This window comes from Malus domestica, chromosome 08 (assembly GCF_042453785.1).
Source record: "Malus domestica chromosome 08, GDT2T_hap1".
Taxonomy (NCBI): domain Eukaryota; kingdom Viridiplantae; phylum Streptophyta; class Magnoliopsida; order Rosales; family Rosaceae; genus Malus; species Malus domestica.
In genome coordinates this window covers 5,906,608-5,926,427 of record NC_091668.1, presented here as the reverse complement: position 1 = coordinate 5,926,427, position 19,820 = coordinate 5,906,608, and the positions used below count along the sequence as shown (strand labels likewise).

The 19,820-nt window shown below is 38.3% G+C and overlaps 2 protein-coding genes across 4 annotated transcripts; one reads left to right on the top strand and one right to left on the bottom strand.

Moving 5' to 3' along the window:
* Window positions 1–3,528: 3,528 nt before the first annotated feature.
* Window positions 3,529–7,534, top strand: LOC103421733 (transcription factor bHLH74-like). 3 transcript variants are annotated; one of them, XM_070826688.1, is made up of 9 exons: window positions 3,836–3,974; window positions 4,945–5,614; window positions 5,702–5,932; window positions 6,027–6,092; window positions 6,185–6,253; window positions 6,465–6,536; window positions 6,637–6,780; window positions 6,873–6,954; window positions 7,048–7,534. In XM_070826688.1, the coding sequence occupies exons 2-9, from the start codon at window positions 5,000–5,002 to the stop codon at window positions 7,071–7,073; spliced, it is 1,305 nt and encodes a 434-aa protein (XP_070682789.1). In that variant the 5' UTR covers window positions 3,836–3,974; window positions 4,945–4,999; the 3' UTR covers window positions 7,074–7,534. The 3 variants fall into 3 exon arrangements, with proteins under 3 accessions (XP_008357997.3, XP_028962650.2, XP_070682789.1); XM_008359775.4 differs by having other exon boundaries at window positions 3,529–5,614; window positions 7,051–7,534; XM_029106817.2 differs by having other exon boundaries at window positions 3,529–5,614.
* Window positions 7,535–9,045: 1,511 nt separating this feature from the next.
* LOC103443091 (probable xyloglucan glycosyltransferase 12) lies at window positions 9,046–12,665 on the bottom strand. The gene is made up of 5 exons (XM_008381875.4): window positions 11,263–12,665; window positions 10,851–11,159; window positions 10,388–10,678; window positions 10,173–10,286; window positions 9,046–10,056 (listed from the first exon to the last, which is right to left on the bottom strand). The coding sequence occupies exons 1-5, from the start codon at window positions 12,022–12,024 to the stop codon at window positions 9,433–9,435; spliced, it is 2,100 nt and encodes a 699-aa protein (XP_008380097.3). The 5' UTR covers window positions 12,025–12,665; the 3' UTR covers window positions 9,046–9,432.
* Between the last annotated feature and the right edge of the window lie 7,155 nt (window positions 12,666–19,820).

Genomic DNA, 19,820 nt, shown 5'->3' with positions numbered 1-19,820 from the left:
CCCCATCATTGCTAATCAGGGCAGGGCAGGACCACCACAAATCCACATCTGTGCTGCTGCTGCTTCTAATAAGATTAAGACCCACATGAACCTTCAATGCATGCTGCTGCACGCGTGATTGCTGATTAGGACCAATTTCTCTCTCTAATTAGTCTTCAATAAAAACACTTTTTGGCGGTTCTTTAATTTAATTTATCATTAACTTAATAATAATGTTGGTTGTTTACTTGTTTTATGAACAATTCTTGCTACAGTTCTCACTTTTTATTTTTAAAGGAGACGAGCTAGTAGCTTCGTCATAGCAGTCCACTCTTCCGGGAGTTGAGAAGAGTCACAGAGACATTTCAGCCTGACTTGTCCACCGTTGTGTGATTCACTAGTGCTACAAATCGAACCCAGAACTTACCGTGAGGAATATGAGCTTGAAGTTCTTCCCCAACCACATGCAAACATTGTTGGGATGACATGCCCTCTCACTCTCAAAGGTGGGATCGCTAGTGTAGCTCGGACAATCGTCTACTCTTAATGGTTGATTGTGTCGTTGATACATTGTGTGTTTCATATTCATCAATGGTCATGATTAATTCACATATGCATGTGCGACAGACTTTAAGATTTCCCTAAAAGGATTTAAGCGTGGTTGCAAGGGGGGTAAGTAGACTATCGTGATTAACTAGCCTAACTCACATATCCGAACTGCTCTGTCGAGATGACCCGAGGTGAATTATTGTGATTATTTCATAATCAATTCTACTTTGAGAAAAAGCAATACATTTCCTTTGTGGGGTTCTGGAATTTGAAACATTTTTATGAGGAAGTTGGATGAATTGAATCAAATATGTGGCTTTGTTTTAAGCTTCAAGCAGAGCTGGCAAAACTAAATTAAAGCTCTTTTTATTTCTTTGTCAGAGGGAAACATTGATTAGATTAAATGAAAGCTCTACTGATCTTAAAATAAGATGGGGTGGAATAAATTAGAAGAGAAATGCTAAGGAGATTCTCAAAAATAAAACTTTTCATAGATTTTCTGTTACCTCATGTTTTTTGTATAATGTTTTTAACATTGATACGAAAATTAATGTTAAACTGTGAGGTGATAAAGAATATATGGAGAATCCTACTATAAGAGAATTTCCCTAGCATCTCTTATTACAATGTCTCATGCTCATGATTTCAGATGAATTCATTCACAGAAGATTTTTGATACAACAATAAATTTGTAGTAAGCAATGAGACTGACCTTTAGAGTGTAAACTTTTTTTTTTTTTACAAACGATATTGTTAGTTAGTTAAATTGTTAGTTGTTAGAGGAAGAGAGATCAATAAAATCGAACTCGTACCATGGTACATATACATGATTGTTTTTAACTGGGGTAAAGCGACATCTGCTTAGACTCAATATATATGTTAGATAATTAATCACTTTTTCAAACAATCAAACCCAATTATTGATTATTGTTTTCATCTTTTAAGAAATTTAAAAAAAAAAAAACCAAGACCTTGTTCTTCTACTCGAGTCCTATTCCAAGCCTCCAACTTGAAATGAACTGAGGGCTATGATTCCCTGTGAGTCCCCACATTGATCAGTTTGGTGTACCATCCCTATCATCGTATCTAACTATTATATTTGCTTTGAAGTACTTATTGTAGGTCCCCCCTCAACTAAACACAATTTGAAAATGACATAATAACTTACACATCAACATATAATATGTCCAAAATGAAATCCGGCTGTTCTTCAATAGCGATTCATATCGATATATAAACAAAAAAGAGAGTTAACCGATCAGACACACCATTACCTTGACAACAAGTATAGAATTCATAATCACCCCACTAATCTCATTCAGCAGTTGTTTGATGTCATCAATCACCAAACCCATCGAAGACGTATCGTGACTCAAGCGAAAAATCATCAAAACGATACAGAGGGAACTATCAAGTGACCTCATTCAAGGAAAGGGATCTTCTTTGGATCCCTTCCTCCTAATCCACAAAATCAAGGAATTCGTGTCGTTGAAATTTAATCCAACGATTAAAGTTATTATAACTTTTAAAGTTGACTCATGTTTGTAATCGTTGGATCAATTTTCAACAGCACGAATTTCTTGATTTTGTGGATTAGAAGAAAGAATCTGGAGAGGATCCATTTTTCCTCATTCAACGGGTCCTTATTTCAACAGTGTTCGAGTCTAACTTAAGAATAGCGATTCAAACCTAATTTTCAATTAATGAAGATTTTGGGACTCATTTCTAGGGTGTAGTGTGTGTCACACCTGATGATGACTTGGCATCAAATTAGCCGCTAAATTCGGAATAAATTTTGAGTTTTTGCCAGCAAGATCACAACCAGGCCTAGGAGGAGGAGGTTTGACCGGATAATTTGGTTTGACCAGGTTTGTTGGGTACTTGGATTAAGAGAGTAATACTACAGCTGGACAACCGTACCAGGACAAGGAGGTCAATTGATGATTAGATTCCATTATTCCTTATGTTCCTCAGCACACAGAGACTTAAAACCCTCCAAAGTTAATTTTTTTCTTTTTTTTAAAAAGATACAAAATATTACAATTTACAAGTTCTACTACCAACTAATATTAGATTAATTTAATTTAATTAATTTAAAGAATTTTTTTAGATATTAGCCTCTGTTATGCATCCCCAGCCAAACACTCAGTGTGGTCCCCTGAGAAGCACACACCTGTCAAGCGGCGGCCCACCAGGAATCTTTAGCAATGAAAAGATAAAAGTAATCAAGAACTTTGTCAATCAATACTACGATCTAATAATATTACTTTCTATTAAGTGTTTAAGTGTGAGGTCTTTCTATTTAATATTATGGTTCAGTAGTATTCATTTTCATTTGTAAATGAGAGATCTTAGGTTCGATTCTCGTCAAAGATGAATTTGAACCATATTATTGTTAGCACATTATGAAGCTAAGCCCACCCCATCCCCTTTAGTGTAAATAAATAATTTGTTCAAGAAAAAAAAAAGTGTGAGGTCTTAAGATCCCATGGTTCTTTATGGTGAATTGGAAAAATTGTTTATAACATATTTATTAGAGAAGGAAATCATGTCACTAATTATTTAGCTTCATTTGGGCAGATAGTTATGCTTATAGATGGTGGTCTACGTTTCCGGATTTTATTGCCTCAACGAATACTCATGATATTTTCTTTTTCCCTTATTATCGATTTTGTTAATTAACGGCAGGACTTGGCATAGTCCTCCCACTTGTATTGTTGTCTTTTAATTTCCTAATATTTCTTAATAAAAATGGCGGAGGAGAGACGTGCGGGGGTTTCTAGGTGTAATGATCCTCACCTCTATAGAAAAAAGGTAAGTATCTTAGACTCGATCATTGCCGAAGAGCTAATCTCTCATAATATTTCTCTATGGAACTTATTATAAAAAGAAATCAGAAATCCAAGTATGGAGAAGGGGGGATTGGGAAGTGGGGCCCAGAGAGTTGGTGTGCAATGATGCAGATGGAAGGATGATGGAGGTTAGGAGCATAATGAGTTTTTATTCTCAAAAGAAATGAAAGGGGGTGAATGGGTTAGTTGGCACTGAGAAAGATGAGTGTGTAACAGCAAAGAGAGGTCTGTTACAATAGTTGGCAAATGTGTCAGTAAAAAATAAATAAATTAAAATTTTAAAAGTATGTCAAAGATGTCAAGCAAGCAAGCTTGGCCTTGAAGAGAAGAACCTCTCCAATTTTTTAATTCCCAAAACAAAGTTAAAAAAAAAAAACAGAGGGAAAGCATTATTATATTGGAAAATTGCAAAGAAGTGAAGGCTCAAAGTAGAGAGAGAGAGAGAGAGAGAGAGAGAGAGAGAGAATTACAAAGAGTAAAGTGTGGAAGGAGAGAGAGGGATTAGGTTCTGTAATAATTTTTCCAACCAGAGCAGTTGGCAGTGGTTATTTCTGGGTCTTTTAAATCATACATGTCATCTGTTAACTTAGGCAGGTAAGCAAAGCCTCACTCTTTTTGTAGCTCCATAGCTCTGCTGCATTTTGTGTGTGATCCATAAGAAAAAGTTTGGAACTTGATGCTTCTTTTGCTGTTTGTGCAAATACCCAATTGGTGAATTGGGATTTTCCTGTCAAATTTGATTCCTTTGGAGGAAAAATCAAAATCCCAATTCAGGGACTAAGCTAAAACCCTGCCCATTTGATGCCTTTTGGTCCTTCTTGGAGTTCCCATCTAAGAATATCTCAAAAGGGGTTCTGCAACTTTCCTTTTTCCCAGTTTCTAGGCTTCTAGCTCTTTTGATTCAAAACTTGCAAGAGCTAGTTGTTATTTCCTGATAGGTAAATTGGCAGCCATTTTTATTAATTATTATTATTATAATATTCAATTGCTTGAAGCTTGGAGTGATTCTCCTTCTCCCTAATTTTGGTCATAGTTTGGAGAGATTCAAAACCCCCTTTTCCATCTGGTTCCATCAACCAGATTGATGTTTGATTCAACTGAGGATTGAAAAAAAAAATTGAAATTTAGCTCTCTTCAAAGAGAAAAAGGGAATCTGCTTTCTTTTTGTTAGTCTGGTGAGCTGTTGCTTAGCTAATGTCTTTGTTTGTCCATGTCTAACTTTATGCTCTGAAAGGTTCACTTTTTCTTGTCTGTGGGGAGCATTTTCTTTTGTTTATTTTCCCCTTCCCTGCACTAGAAGCTTGATCCTAGGGTTTTTGAGGTGTTTTGGGTGGTGCAGTATAAGATTTTATGCCTGATACACTGGAATTGTCCTCTCACTTTGTGTCCATGGGATGCTGCAACAAGAGGCATCTGTTGCTTTAGCACCCTCTCAGGTCTATAAAGCTGCAGAGGTTACTTGTTCCTTGTTGAGTCTGCAAGATATCACCAGTCAACTTTGGTCAAAGCTACCCACTTTCCCTTTAGTGTCATAGATTTCCTTTGTCATTTGAATAATATATAGGTTGGTGGAGGAGGACTCCATAGTTTTGGAGGATTAGGACTTCTGAGTCCATAAAATGGGAGGTCATGACAGTGAGGATGTAGGGTTTCAGCATAGAAATGATGGGAGCCTGAACCGTCCATCTTCCGGGATGAGCACGAATCCGCTGCCCGAAAAGGTTTCCAGAATGGCAATGAGTTCTGTGTCCATGTTTAAGCCTTCAAATGGGGCTGACCCTTTCTTTGGTTCTGGTTGGGATCCAATTGTTTCATTGAGTCAGAATGATAATTTTGGCGGTCCTTCGGGTGTTTCCCATGGCGAATTTCCCAATCCGCCTTACCCCGTTGCGATGGAGAATCAGGGAATGAGTAGCACCTCCCACCTTGTTCAATACCCATCTGATTCAAGCTATGTTGGGATGGTGCCAAAGCTTCCTCAATGTTTTGGAAGTGGAAGCTTCTCAGAAATGGTTGGTTCTTTTGGTCTCTCTGAGTGTGGCCAGATTGCTAACCCTGGGTGTCATCCGAACTATAACCCCAACAGGGAGGGGGGCACTGAGAAGACTTCAACAATCGGTGCCCAATCTCACGATGATCGCCAAATTTCTGAAGAGGGTGCTTTAGCATCTTCGCCGAATGGAAAGAGAAGGAAACGAGTTTCCGAATCCAACTCTGCATTCAGTCCAAATAAGGTAAATTGAGCTATGCTGAATTGGTATCTGTTTTTTTTGTTGATTATTTATTCCGGTGATGTTAATTTCTTTGTTATCTGTTAATAGAATGCTGATGGGGAACTTAACAAGGATATGTCTGGGGAGAGCTCTGATTATCTGAAAGAGCAAGATGAGAAGAAAGCAAAAACTGAAGAAAACGCAGCTGCAAATTTGCGTGGCAAGCAGATGGGCAAACAGACTAAAGAAAATTCTCAAAGCGGAGATCCAAAAGACAGTTACATTCATGTTAGAGCCCGAAGGGGCCAGGCTACAAATAGTCATAGCCTCGCTGAAAGGGTGCGTTCTCATTACGATATATCCATGTATCAAAATTTCATGAAAATTTCCTTTTCAATTAGTTTATTGAAGCAATAAAGTTTTCTGCTTGCAGGTAAGAAGAGAAAAGATTAGCGAGCGGATGAGATTGCTTCAAGAACTTGTTCCGGGATGCAATAAGGTATTCATAAATTTTGGAGTTGGTCAGTTTTCTGAGTAATCTCTTATGTTACATAGATGACTGATCAATTTGTTAATCAATCACTTTTCTAGATTACTGGGAAGGCTGTAATGCTTGATGAGATTATCAATTATGTGCAGTCTCTGCAACAGCAAGTTGAGGTAAGAAATTCTGCAGCCTAAAATGCGGAACTACTTCCATGTTTTGTAGAGAAGAATATATCCGATATGTTTATAGTTGCACTGCAATTTCTGCTAGTTGTAAGCTGAAACTAGAGAACCATGTCCATAATTGTGAAATGTTAATACCGTTGTTGTCTAGCTCCGATATGTTCTATGATTCAGTGAAGGTTTACTTTCTTTAATGTTTCAGTTTTTATCAATGAAACTTGCGACGGTCAATCCAGAACTCAACATTGATATTGAACGGATTCTAACCAAAGATGTAAGTCCGTCCAAACGCAAGTATTACTCAATAATTTTGTCAATTACAACAAAATATTAGTGAATGTATTGAACTTCATCTTGGATCGCCTTCTCTGTAGATTCTTAACTCGCGGAGTGGCGGTGGAGCTATCTTCGGGTTTAGTCCTGGAATCGGCTCTTCTCACCCATACCCTCCCGGTATGTTCCCTGGAAACTTGCCAAGTATGCCAACTTCAGCTCCACAATTTCCTTCCTTGCCTCAGGTAATTAGAATTGAGAGACTTCAAATCATAAGATATAATCGTCTTTTTTGCTTGACGAAACAGCGGCTGATTTAATGCATGTGATTTTGCAGAATGTATTAGACAATGAGCTCCAAGGTCTTTTCCATATGGGTTTTGATTCTAGTTCAGCTAATGACAATATGGGACAAAATGGTAAATAACACAAATTCATTCATGTTTGCAAATCGCTTTCAAAGTTCTTATGTCTTTAGCTTTCTTCTAACCTTGACACGCTACAATGTTCAGCAGGCCGCTTGAAACCGGAGTTATAAGATTCAGAACGGATATTAGGGGCTACTTCCACCCGACAGACAACTCAAATTTTCGGTTAACTCTACTTGACTCAGCTAGAGAAGAAGAAAAAGTGGAAAGAAAACGAAAAAAAGAAAGAAAGCTTATTTCGGTTGTATAGTCTCTCTCGGTTCCTAATTGTTTGTTCTTCGAATTTTTAGCAGAAGAAGATGACTTTGTTATATTACAAAAAATGTGTATAATGAGACAACAAGGCAAGAGGTTTGATTGGTGAAGAAGAAGAAGAACTCTGTTTGTTGGGTGTTTGCAGAAATAGGACTTTGCTTGAAGCTTTCTAGGGTTTTAGGGGAATCTGTGAAAGAATTGTTTTTGTAGATTGCTGCATCATGAAAGGAGTAACAGATTTGTTCTGATGTTCATGCAACTTCCTCTGAAAAATCTCCATTTCTTTTGCAATAAATTATGAGTTATGTTTCTGAAAGTCGCGGTTGTTAATTTCATGCACAAATAGAACCGGGGTACAAACTTTAATAAAAAATAAAACCGTCCTATTGCAGGTTTGAGTACCCCGGCTCTGTTTTCGATTAATAGTTTGTAACGGCTAGCCCCTGTGACCCAGGATGAAAAAAGTGAAACTTCTTCCAGGTGTTTGCCATGCATCCTTTATTCTTCCTATGGATTATGGATTCCTTTTCTTCCACGCGTCAGATTGAATGAATCAAAAGAGAATTAAGCACGGAAACAAAGAGGAGTGTGGAAGGAGAAAACAGGGGTTACGAAAATCGTTTTCCTAGATCAAATTAAGGAAAACACGTCAAGCTTCTTTTTCCAAGAAAGTAACAGATTTGATGCTTCTTTCTTCTTCTGCTGCTGCTACAACAAGATGTCAATCTCGTCGGTGCTGGCTTCTTTGTTTCTGATGCGATACCAGCACATTTAGGTGATGCAATTTCAAGGTAAAGAAACCAAAGACCATCTGATTTAATACGTCACTTCTGCTCATCTTATCTTATCGTCTGAGTCATTAGGGGATAACCAATCTGCCATTTATACCGGCACAAATGCCTTCACCGCTTGAAGAAGGAGCTTACTTTCTGTGGGGGGTTGGTTTTTTATTTTCCTTGCAAACCATTTTTAGGTCCTTTTTGCATCTACAATCAAATTGGGTTTGCTTTCTGTCATAAAACGTGAGGATTCAAGAGTGATGTGGCCTTGTCACTAGCACCATGGTCTAGTATATTCTTATGTATTTGTAAGCGGGAATTTTAGGTTGAGTCTCATAAATGGGATGTTTGATACCAACTTATTGTTAATTCATCGTGTGGCCTAACTCAACTCTCATCTTCAATATCGTTGTTTAAAATAAAATAAAACATGTGATATGGCCCCATTTGGTTTTTTTAGGATTAAATTGGATAATTCACTTTGTGATTCACATCTTTTCTTGCTTGACGACTGCTTATGTTTATGGCACTTGCATTGAATAATAATATGAGAATCAAAGAATAAACAGAGATCTTTTCTTGCATAACCAGGTGGTAGTTTCACCACAACAATCTCCCTATTTGGGAGTCAAAAAGATTTACAGAGGCATTTCAACATCTTCCTAACCCCCCATCATGTCATTCACCAGCTCCAGCAAATGAATCATGGACGTGTCATGTAGAATAAAAAAGGTCGTACCCAGTGCACAAGGTTCCCGCTTTACGCAGGATCTGAGAGAGGTGAATGTCGGCTAGCCTTACCCCCATTTATGGAGAGGCTGCTCCCAAGTCTCGAACCGGAGACCTACCGCTCATGGGCGAAGGCACTTGCCATGTAAAATACAAGCTTAAAATTCATTCTCAATCATTACTATTATATAAACGTACCTCTTCTAAGGAGTGTTTTTCCTCTTGAAATTACAAAAGTTTAAAAAAAAAATAAAAAGGAAGAGAAACTATATACCATTTATAATTGATGAGAAGAATAAAAGCATCAAGAAGATTGCCATTGGAATTGTAAAGTAGCTTGTGTTTTGATGTTTGAAGAAACAGATTTTCTTACAAAAAGAATGACTAAAAACAAAAGAATGAAAAATAAATTTAAAAAAAAAAAAAAAACACATTGAACATGCATCACTATTTCTCATCTGTGTTTTCCTCATCGATGACATCCTTTCTCCACTTATAGCACAACTACTTTTCTTCTTCAGGGTGGCCGGAGTCTGGAGGGCGGAGGACAAGCAAGAAAGAGAGCAACACTCTCAGCCCTCTCGACGACCTTCTCCCAAGGAGTCCTCTCTCCGGGCTGTTCTACTTAGATACGATTTGTACCACCCCGGCTTGTCTGTGTTTCTATCGTCCATTTATCGCTACAAAAGTTTATTGCTCTCTCTCTTCACTCCACCTGCTCACCGATTAGGTCTAGACCGACCAGCAGGAACGATACTCCCTGAAACAACAAGAAGTAGAAGTGGATACCCTGAGCAGACAGAAGGCTCCTCGCCGCGGCAGTTAGGAGAAGGAAAGCCAATGCCAACTCCTTTGTGTATATTCTGTTGTGCTTCTTCTTCCGGGAAACCTTTTGCTCCTGCTGTCTAATTTCTTCCTTCATTTCATCAAGGTCCGGCACTGAGACCCCCCTTTGATGCTTTGGCTTTTCAACTAAGGAGGTGAGATCGCCCTCTGAGGAACGGCCAGATTTCTTAGTGACAACCCACTCGTATGCGCTGCCAAGCTGGAACAGGCCGGAGATCATAGCGTTGAACTTGGTCACTGACATGGTGTTCTCAAAGAGAAGGTAAGGAACAATGAAAGGGAAGGCTTTTGGGGCTGGGAGAATGTTGAGAAACGACATGGTGGCGGGGATGTAACATACAACCCACGCTGGTAGCTCGGCCTCTGGGATGAACATTGTCATGGGGAGAATTATGCAAAAAAGGGTAAACGAATAGAAGGGTAATATAAGTTTCCGAAGCAGAAAGAAGAGAAAGATTAAATTGAATTTCTTGCCAATGCTGATCTGCGACAAGTAAAGAACAAGATATATATTAGCGAACCGCAACCCACAACAATCCCTTGGCAAGCAAAACAACCTTAATTAGACAAAGGGACAAGTAACACCAAAAGGATATATACCTTGGATTTGATAATAGCCGGCAAACAGAGGCGAAATAATTGCATAGGCCCCGAGTGCCATCGGTGTTGTTGCTTCCGATAAGCTTCATAAGATTCCGGTAATTCACACTGGCACTGAGCACATAAAAGATATAGCACTAACAACCATTAGCCAACCATTGAAACAGAGCAAGTAAACTAGTTTTAACAAAGGATAATTCGGGACAAAATAGTACCTCGACGTCATTGAGGAAGATGAATTTCCATCCGTGGAGATGGGCACGAACAGCAATATCCATGTCCTCGACAGTGGTCCTCTCTAACCACCCACCAGCTTCCTCCAACGCCTTTATCCTCCACACACCAGCTGTCCCATTGAAACCGAAGAAATTAATGAACACGCTGTTCACTTGTTGCTCAACCTCAAAGTGGAATGACAAGTTAATGTTCTGCAGCCTTGTGAGCAGGTTCTCATCCCTGTTCACAAAGGACCATCTAGCCTGAACCAGCCCTAGTTCATCATTGCCCTGAAATTACAATAATTAACCGATTTTAGCAATTAACGCTGTCTTAATCGCAATAATTATCCGCATCTTCACATTAAAAGCAACAATCTTTACAATAATGTAGTTCGATCAGTCTCAATCAGAGTCTCACAGATTATGATTACCAACAGAATTAGCAGCAATTAAGTTTTACCATGAAGTGAGGGACTGTTCTCTTGAGGAAATCAGGGGTGGGCTGAAAATCTGCGTCGAAAATTGCGACGAATTCATAGTCCTTGACATAGCTACAATTCATTGCAGACTTGAGATTACCAGCCTTGTACCCATCTCTAATCACGCGATGCCGGTACACAATGTTGGCTCCCTCCTGCTGCCACTTATGGACTTCCTCCTTGATCAGAAACTGCGTCGTTGGATCATCCGAATCGTCGAGAATTTGAATCAACATCTTCGATTTCGGCCAGTCCAGATTGCACACTGCAGCAATTGACGTCTGATAAACCTGATTTTCCAAACAATCCACAATCAGCCAAGAACAAAATGCACAGAAATCGTAAAATTAAAAGTTACTGAGCTAAAAAAATTCGTAAATTCAGTAAATTTACCTCCTTTTCATTGCACATGGGGATCTGAACAAGAACCATGGGGAAGTAACCGGTTTCCCCTGTTTCGGGGTCGAAAGAGCCTTCTTTCGGGACCGGTTTGATCTTCTTGAACCGGATCCAGAAGCAACCCAGACAGAGGATTAACCTATCCAAGCTCTGAATCATGAAAAGAACAATGCAGGAACTGGCGAGGAACTGCAGAGGCGGAGCTAAATACTGCACCCGGAACAAAACCCATTTCGAATAAACCCAATCAAACGCGCCCTTAACCCCAAATGGCGACGCCCACAAGTACTCCAGCTGCAGATGCGCCGGCCCAAAGTGCCAGCCTTTGAAATACGCCGCCACCTCAAAACCCAGAAGAAGAACCGACAGACACAAGAACATCTTGATACAGAAATAGAACCGGCTGCGGACAGCCGGGTTTTCGACTTCCCTGACGCCGTGGGGCTCGACATCGGCGTCTGTGTCCATCCGGCCGGAGGCGACGCGACGGCGGACTGCCGATGCTAGGCCCAGCATTGCCGAGCCGATGGAGGTGAGGCAGCCGGCGGCTCTGTGGGCTTTGAGGAGGAGGACCCAAGTGAACTGCTTGGCGTTTTTGCCACGGACACGACCCGGCGACTCGGAGATGAGGAAGTCCTCGTCGGAGGGGCCTTCGAGCTCGACCATGGACCAGTTGGGGTTCTCCATCTTGATGACGACGGGTGTGCCGCGGTGGGTGTCTTTAGTATTATTCCACCAGCTGAAAGAGGGCGCCATTTGTATGGGTGCGAGTTCTTCTGGGTGTCTGATCCCACGAAACCAAGCTCAGAAGCGACCCAAAACGAACCGAAACGTTTCTTATTTTGTAATCTATTCGATTTTTCGGTCCGAGGCAAAACCCCTGATCGACCGCTTGAAGACGAAGAGACCTCGAATGCAGAAAAAGGCTACGACTTTGATCTCATTGTCAGGAAACGTAGAGAGAGAAAGTGAGACAGAGGAGAGAGAGGGAGATGGCGAAGGAGAAGAAGGACGCGTGGTGGAGAGAAAGCAGAGCGAGCGAGGCGTCTCTAAATCAATGCGACATTCGGTGCTGCCGAGTGTAACAAGAGAGAGAGAGAGGACTGGGGAATTCTAGAGAGAGAGAGAGGGATTGAGGAGAGAGAAACAGCAAGAACAACAAAGGTTGTGACTTTGTCAGTGGGGGCTGAGGCCAATTGTGCTACCATCAATTTTTACAGCTTGCAAATGAGGCCTCTGGGAAGCAAATAAGAATACGAAGAGAGAGAGAGAGAAATCTAGAGAGAGAAAAAGACAGAGGAGAGAGAGATTTGAGAAATGAAAGAGATGGCAATGGAAATGGAAACAGCTAAACACGTCTTTGAATTTGATTAGGGAAATTAATTAATTAACTAATTAAATGATCAAAAGAGGGGGAAGAAAAACAAAAAACTTGACGAAATAAGATAATTAATTTATTTAAATTGATTCACAGAACCCACGTTCTCAATAGTCAATGTCTGAAATTGATTTTATTTTATTTTTTTTTTACCAATAAACAAGTAACAACATCCCCAGATTTTCTTTCTAAATTTTCCACCAATTCATAAAAAAATCGATTAATTTGGAAAGAAAATCATATAAATCGTGTATTAAAACGATAATTTGGGTTCCGCACAGTAAAAAAAAACCCAGTCAATCAAGCAGTACAAAAATTCAGAAAAAGATGCAATTATTAACCGGATTTTCGACAAAGACAAACAATGTTTTTACTTTTCTTTTCTTGGTTTTCAGGGTTTTTTTTTTTTTTTTTTACATAATACCTTTAAGTAATAATAAAATCAGCAACAACCAACGACGAAAGCCCTAATCCTAGAAATTTCCTTCGAACAAATAAAAGAACCATCTTTTTTTTTTTGGAGAATTTTTGTTTTTGTTACAATTTAAGAATTGAGAAAAAAAGGGAATGAGAATTTACAGAGATGTTTCGGTGTGGCGAAAGATAGGAGATGCTTCACTCCTCCTTCAAAATCCGATTGAAATTCCATCTGGGTGGCTGCTCCTCCTCCTCCTCGTGTGAATTCAAAGCTCATAATTTTTAAAGAAATGAAAGGTGTTTTACCATTTTTCTTTTTTTAACCTTTTACATTTTAATATGAGAAAAAAAAAACAAGGAATTATATTTGTAGATAATAATAATAATAAAATATTCACGAGAAAGACAGGGTGACCAGATCATAGAACCACCAAATGCTTCTCGATGCGACAAAAAGTGAATGGTATTTTGGGTTTTTTATGATATTTTTTTTTGTTTTACTTTTGTTTTTGTATTTTATTAGTTAGTATTTTCTAAAATTTAATTTAATGATTAATGGAGGATTAGTAATTGGAAGCTTCATATGGGCTTGTTTAGGGAGGACAACAACCGCGCCCCCGCGCCCCCAACGAGAGCGTGCCTGTCACTGCTGCCATTTTACCAAGTCTTTAAGAAACCTATACTTAAGATACGTGACAGCGAGCAACGATCACCAAATGTATATAATTATGTAAAATTTTAAATATTGAAGCTGCAAAAGTAGCTAGATTCTTAATGAGGTTTATGTTGAAAAGATAAATTATTGAGGTTCAAGTAAAGTAGATTATGAATTATAGTAATAAGGAGAAACATTAAAAAGTAAGTAAATTTCGAAGAAAAAAAATCGTAAATATTAGCCCAGTTTAATGGTATCATTTGAAATATGGTATGACATAATTGTTACAACAACCTTTCAAATTTTAATTAAGTTTCATATAGCCATTCAATCAAAATTTTGCTAATAAACTGACAACTTTACCTTTATAGCTAATGACTTAAATAATATATATATATATATATATATATATATATTTATAATTATATATCTAAAAATAATATATTAAAAAAATTAATCCATTAAGAGGTGATTTTGGTTATTTTAAATATAATATACTAAAAACTAGAAAATAAATTAGTTTAAAAACGTCATTCATAATATTTGAATTCAAAAAATTTCACTTATGTCACTTAGTATTATAGTTTAGTAATATTTATCTTCATTTGTATGCGAGTGGTCTCCAAAAATGAATTTGAATTACATTATTACCAACCGATTAAGAAGCTAAACTCACATCTTCTCGTTTAATATAAATAATATTATTTGTTCAGAAAAAAAAATTTTACACATACATATAAAAATTTATATCACCCCCGTAATATAGCTTGCATATATATAGTTTTTGCCCAGTAAGACCATCTCCAACTCATAGGATAAAGCTTAAAATATAAGCTTTAAAACCCCTACAAACCATCTCCAACCATGGGCTAAAATAAGTCTGGGGAGAAAATATATTTCTGGGCTAGATTCCGCCCAGGATTTAAGTCTGGGCCGTCTGGCTAAAATTATTCTGGACCCACCAAATTGTCATATTTCAAACCATTTTTTGTTTTTTTACTTATAATCTAATGGCTATGATCAAATGAGATCAAATCTAATATAAAAAAAAGATTTGACGACCCAAAATTAAATCTAACGTTTAAAATAATTTAAGAAAATTATTTAAATCAAATTTAACTTAAAACTTTATAAATACCTATGTATTTTACATGATTTTTAATTACTTATCAAAATTTAAATATTTTTAAATTAAAATGTTCATAAAAATAAATTAAGATAATCTACATAAATTTTATTTAAAAATAAAGAATGTTACCGAAAATAAAAAGTCAGGCTAAAATTTTAAACCAAAAAGATTGGAGAAGAAAATCAATTTATGGCGTAAAGCTTAAGGGGGCGTTTGCTTGCCCTCACTAAGTGGGACTGGACTAGACTGGACTAGCTGTTAGTCCAATACTGTGTTTGTTCCATGCTGGGACTAACATTAATGAGACTAATGGGGACTAGCATGGACAAAACCCTTCACTAAGAGGTCTTAGCGAGACCCCCCAATAACCATGGGACTAGCTAAGACTATCCTCTCTCGTCCTCGTTATGCTCAACAACCACTCCCGATAGACTCCTTGTTATCTCCGGTCACCTAGATCATAATAAAATATTAATAATTTATATATTAAATAATATAATATTAGAATTTGTTATTATCCAGCTTCTTAGTCCAAACTGCATCAAACGCTTCACTAAGTTAGTCCAGCTTAGTCTAGTCTAAGCTAGTACAGCTTAGTCCTTGAAGCTAGTCCAGTCTGAGATAGTCCGGCGCAACAAACACCCCCTAAAAGTTTAAGCTTTATCTTAGTTGGAGATGTTTTGAATGATGAGACGCGTCCGTACTTCAATAGCGTCCGCAGACAAGATAAGACAATTGGAAATGTCTAAGTTACCCTTGCGTCGACGTTTACCACCGACAATTATCAGTAAGTGAACGAGGATAGTTATGGAAATTAAGCGCAGTTCCAGGGTGTTAGGTGATACTTCAGCGGACAACGACGACGAAATCTAAGATCTGAAGTACTGAACACGTGTACGGTTGCAGATGCGTTCTAAAACCCTAGCAACCTTCTTCAGGGAGCCATTTTCAAAATTCAAAATTTTAAAAAAATAATATTTTAAAATGTTCTGGCAAAGAGATGACTGGGACACAGTGCATTCGTACAGGATAAGGGGTAAAACTGTAAAAAGGCCATGTACATGCTACACGGGCCGTTGATCTTGACACGTAAGATCGATCGATTAGATAAGATCACAAACCGCACGTGATGTCCAGGTTTTTATCTAGCGTGTGTGGCACGATGACCGGAGGGTGAGACACGTGGAACGGCGGTGGTGCATTGGTCATAAACTGGTTGCCGACCTCTCAGCCGGCGGTGGCCCACAGCTTTTTTAGCGTAATTCTCGCATCCTTGCCAAATGCCAGGTCACCCACTTTGTATGAAACACGTTCCATGTATCTTGTCTTTTTCGGGAAAAGAAAAACAGAGAACCAATGCAACATGCACGTAGTTACTACGTAAGTTAAGTGAATAGTTTCTTTTTTTTTTCTTTTTCATTTTCTCTCTCTCCCACTTAAAAGGCAATCAATTATCGACTTTGCCACGGCAGTTCACATTTTCAAGGCCAGAGAAGACTCACTGAGATATTTTAGCATCATTGGCCATCATCTTGCGATTCACCAACCCTAAGACTAAAACTCAACCCTAAGTATTACTCTGTTTTATTGGTAATTATCCTTGGTAATTATCCTTGCATGGAGGACGAATGTTGTATCGTAATTATCCTTGCAGATCCTTTTTCTAGGGATTTTAGAGATACCATGATCGTGACCGTTCATCGTATATCGTGCGGTCAAAAATCATTTCAAAATTTTAAATTTTAAATTAAATATAATAGTACCTAATGAAAACTGACCGCACGATGTACGATAAACGGTTACGATCACATGATCCCTAGGATCCCTAAGAAAATGATCCGGTGCGAATCCTTTTCCATATATTTATACTAAATTAGTGTACTATCTCAAGCTAGGTAACGAATGTTTTCAACATCTAATGAACTCAATTAATTAACCGACGTAATATTTACTTGTCAAATTAGATGATACACAAATATGATTGAAAAATGTAATCTCTCTAATATATTTATGGTTCGTTCTTCAATAGAGAACATATGTCACTCTGTAATTATATACAAATTCAATGATACATATACTTAGGGTCACAAGTTTTTTTACTAAACTTTCTTATAGAAGAATGGATGATAACTTATATTGCTATTAGCGTCAATGATTTTTTTGACATTCTTAGTTATAAGAAATCATTAGGAGTTGTCATATCATCGTTGTGTGATTATTATGTCGTCAATATATAATCAATATCTGACCGTTATTAAAAATAATTATTTCTTTAACCAAATGTCAAAAAATAATCATTCCTAATTGTCCTAATTTATAACACATTGTCATATCATTTTACAAAAGTAAAATGGGGGGCACTTCACATTTACATCAATAAAATATTTTCATATCATTTTACGAGTAAATTTGATTAGAAAATTACTCTTTAGAATAACGCTGAGGCTAAAATTTATTTACCAAATGTCATCGCCGTACTCTTATCAGCAGATTGTTTTACATGTTACACACACACATACTTCTCTTGGTGATTAAAGTAATATTGTTTAGATTTACGTACGAAAATATAATTAATTTGTCATTGTAGACAACAAAATTTCGGTAAATAAATCTTCACCAACGCATTAAAGTTTTGACGTGTTACGGCATACATGGGATACGCCACATGTCACACAATTGTACACATGGCATGTGACTCAACAAATTGGAAGAAATACCCTTGGAGGATTAAACAAGTTTTCCTTTTCATTTTTGGGCAATGACAAGAGAAGCACACTTCAATCCATTATGGATTAAAACAAGTTTTTCTTCTCATTTTGAGCAATGACAAGGTAAGCACATTTCAATCCATTACGGATCAAAACAAGTTTTTCTCGTTTGGACAATGACAAAGCAAGCACATTTCAAGTTTAAAATTGTATCAAGTGGGAAAATTAGGCTATAAGTTAGACCACTTCAAGTTTAAAATGGTATTAAGTGGGAAATTAGGCCATATGTTAGACCACTTCAATTTCAATATTGCATTAAGTGGGAAAATTAGGTAATGATGCTTAAGTGGGAAAATTTTGTGGTGGTAATTCATTCTCAAAGCCTATAAATAGGTTTCTCCATCAAGGTATCAATAATCCTAAAATTCACAAATACATTTCTCTACTCCCAAAATGGAAGAGAATACTCCCCACACATCCAAAATCCTTGAAGCTTTGAAACTCTAAAGCTTTCAAACAAATCCCGAAGGATCAAGAAAGCCCTTTTTGTTCTTCGTCAAATCCTCCTTCAAGATCCCCAACGACCCTTGAAGAACTTCCACCAATTCAAGATCAAGCCCAACAGCCTTTGAAGAAACCATCCGTACACCACTGTTCATCCTAAAGATCAAGCCCCGACGACCATTTAGATCAACAACCCAACACCAAATCTACACAACTGTTCATTCCTAGTTCAAGCCTCAACGACCCTTGGATCAACACAAATCTACACCTCACGGAGATTGAATCAGAGGATTGAAAGAGATTGTAACCCAAAAAAATATCAAAATCACAAAATATTTCTTTGTACACGTGTTCTTGTTTCAAGAAATTTCCGTGTTCACAAATTTGGCACGCCCAGTGGGACCTCTCTGCCTCTTATCTCTATCTTCAAATCCACAAGAAACACACATGGCATCAAGGAAGGCTCAAGCCATTCTGGCAACCACCAAGGGAAGGATCCTAAACTTCTGCCATGAACAAACAATCCATTGGCGCCACAACCGCTCCTCAACATGCAGCTTCAAAGTTGATGCCGTTAAAGGAGCAAGGGGAGTATCAAAGGCGCGAGTCCGTCATCAACCTAACCTCGTTGGGGTCACCGAAGCATGCTGCTGAGGCGCACAAGATAACACCCCAAAACGGCCAACGTGGTTCTTCGTCAGCACCATGGACGTTTCAAGGAAAGCCGCGTCCGTTGGTTGCACAAGTCATGACCATTGGCGTCACCTCCATTGAAGAACAACTAGCTCAAATGAGTGAAGCTATTGCAAGGTTCACAAAGACCGCGGAGGAGAAGAACTTGCAGGTCACCATACTCATCAACCGTCTGGAGGCGCAACATGACGTCAAAGCAAACCAAACTCCTTTCCAACCAAGAGGACCGAAGAAGGTTTTGATCCAAACGCCTACAAGCTCATGTCAAAGGCTGGATACGATTTCCCTTCCTCTTCAAATCTTGGAAAGAAGAATACAAACATTGTCTACGACAAAGAACGTGACCTCACCGAGACTCAAAAGAAGTTGAAGGAGCATGGTTACGGAGTTGATAACAACAAAGCTAGACTTGGCTTCACACCAAATGCACTTGTAAAGATTTCAAGTAAAGCAAAAAATGCGAGCACTCAACATATCAGCATGAGCATTAAACAAGATTAAGAGGATCCTAAATCTGCCCCTCAAACTTCAGTCTTCGATAGGCTGAATCGTTCAAAACCTAGAATTTCGGCACTTGATTGCATCAGTTGTCGAGAACGAACTTCCGTCTTCAAAAGGCTTAAGACGCCAACTCCGTAAAGATCTGTCTTTGAAAAGTTATCAAAACCCAAGAAACAAAGCAGCACATCTAGCTTTCATTCGAAGCGTCGACTTTAGACAGACTTGAAGAAACCAAGAAGTCTTCTAGAAAGAGGAAGACAACGCCAAAGGAAGAAAAGCTTGACAGTCTAGCAGGAAAAGATGATGTTCAAATCTTGACTCCTTCAAGGATGAAGCGCCAAGCAACTTTGGAGGTTGACACAAAAGGACCACTGAAGGTAAAGAGGCGCACCATCATCTACACATGCCAATCTTCACGCTAACAGACCCAAGAGGACGACACTGAAGATGAGGCCCAAGAAGACAAAGAAGACAAAATCCTGGAAGAAAACATCACTTCCGGCTCTGTTAACTCAAAATCTTCACCTCAATCGCTGGGGGCATGCTTTAAAACCATGCCAGTCAAGC

What these genes read in the sequence shown, in the direction of transcription:
- LOC103421733 (XM_029106817.2), top strand. Translation starts at nt 5,000, where the DNA reads ATGGGAGGTCATGACAGTGAGGATGTAGGGTTTCAGCATAGAAATGAT. An exon ending in TTGTTCCGGGATGCAATAAG is followed by an intron (nt 6,093 to 6,184) that starts GTATTCATAAAT and finishes TCACTTTTCTAG; the next exon opens with ATTACTGGGAAGGCTGTAAT. An exon ending in AATTTCCTTCCTTGCCTCAG is followed by an intron (nt 6,781 to 6,872) that starts GTAATTAGAATT and finishes GTGATTTTGCAG; the next exon opens with AATGTATTAGACAATGAGCT.
- LOC103443091 (XM_008381875.4), bottom strand. Translation starts at nt 12,024, where the DNA reads ATGGCGCCCTCTTTCAGCTGGTGGAATAATACTAAAGACACCCACCGC. An exon ending in CCATGTGCAATGAAAAGGAG is followed by an intron (nt 11,160 to 11,262) that starts GTAAATTTACTG and finishes TTGGAAAATCAG; the next exon opens with GTTTATCAGACGTCAATTGC. An exon ending in GAACAGTCCCTCACTTCATG is followed by an intron (nt 10,679 to 10,850) that starts GTAAAACTTAAT and finishes TTGTAATTTCAG; the next exon opens with GGCAATGATGAACTAGGGCT.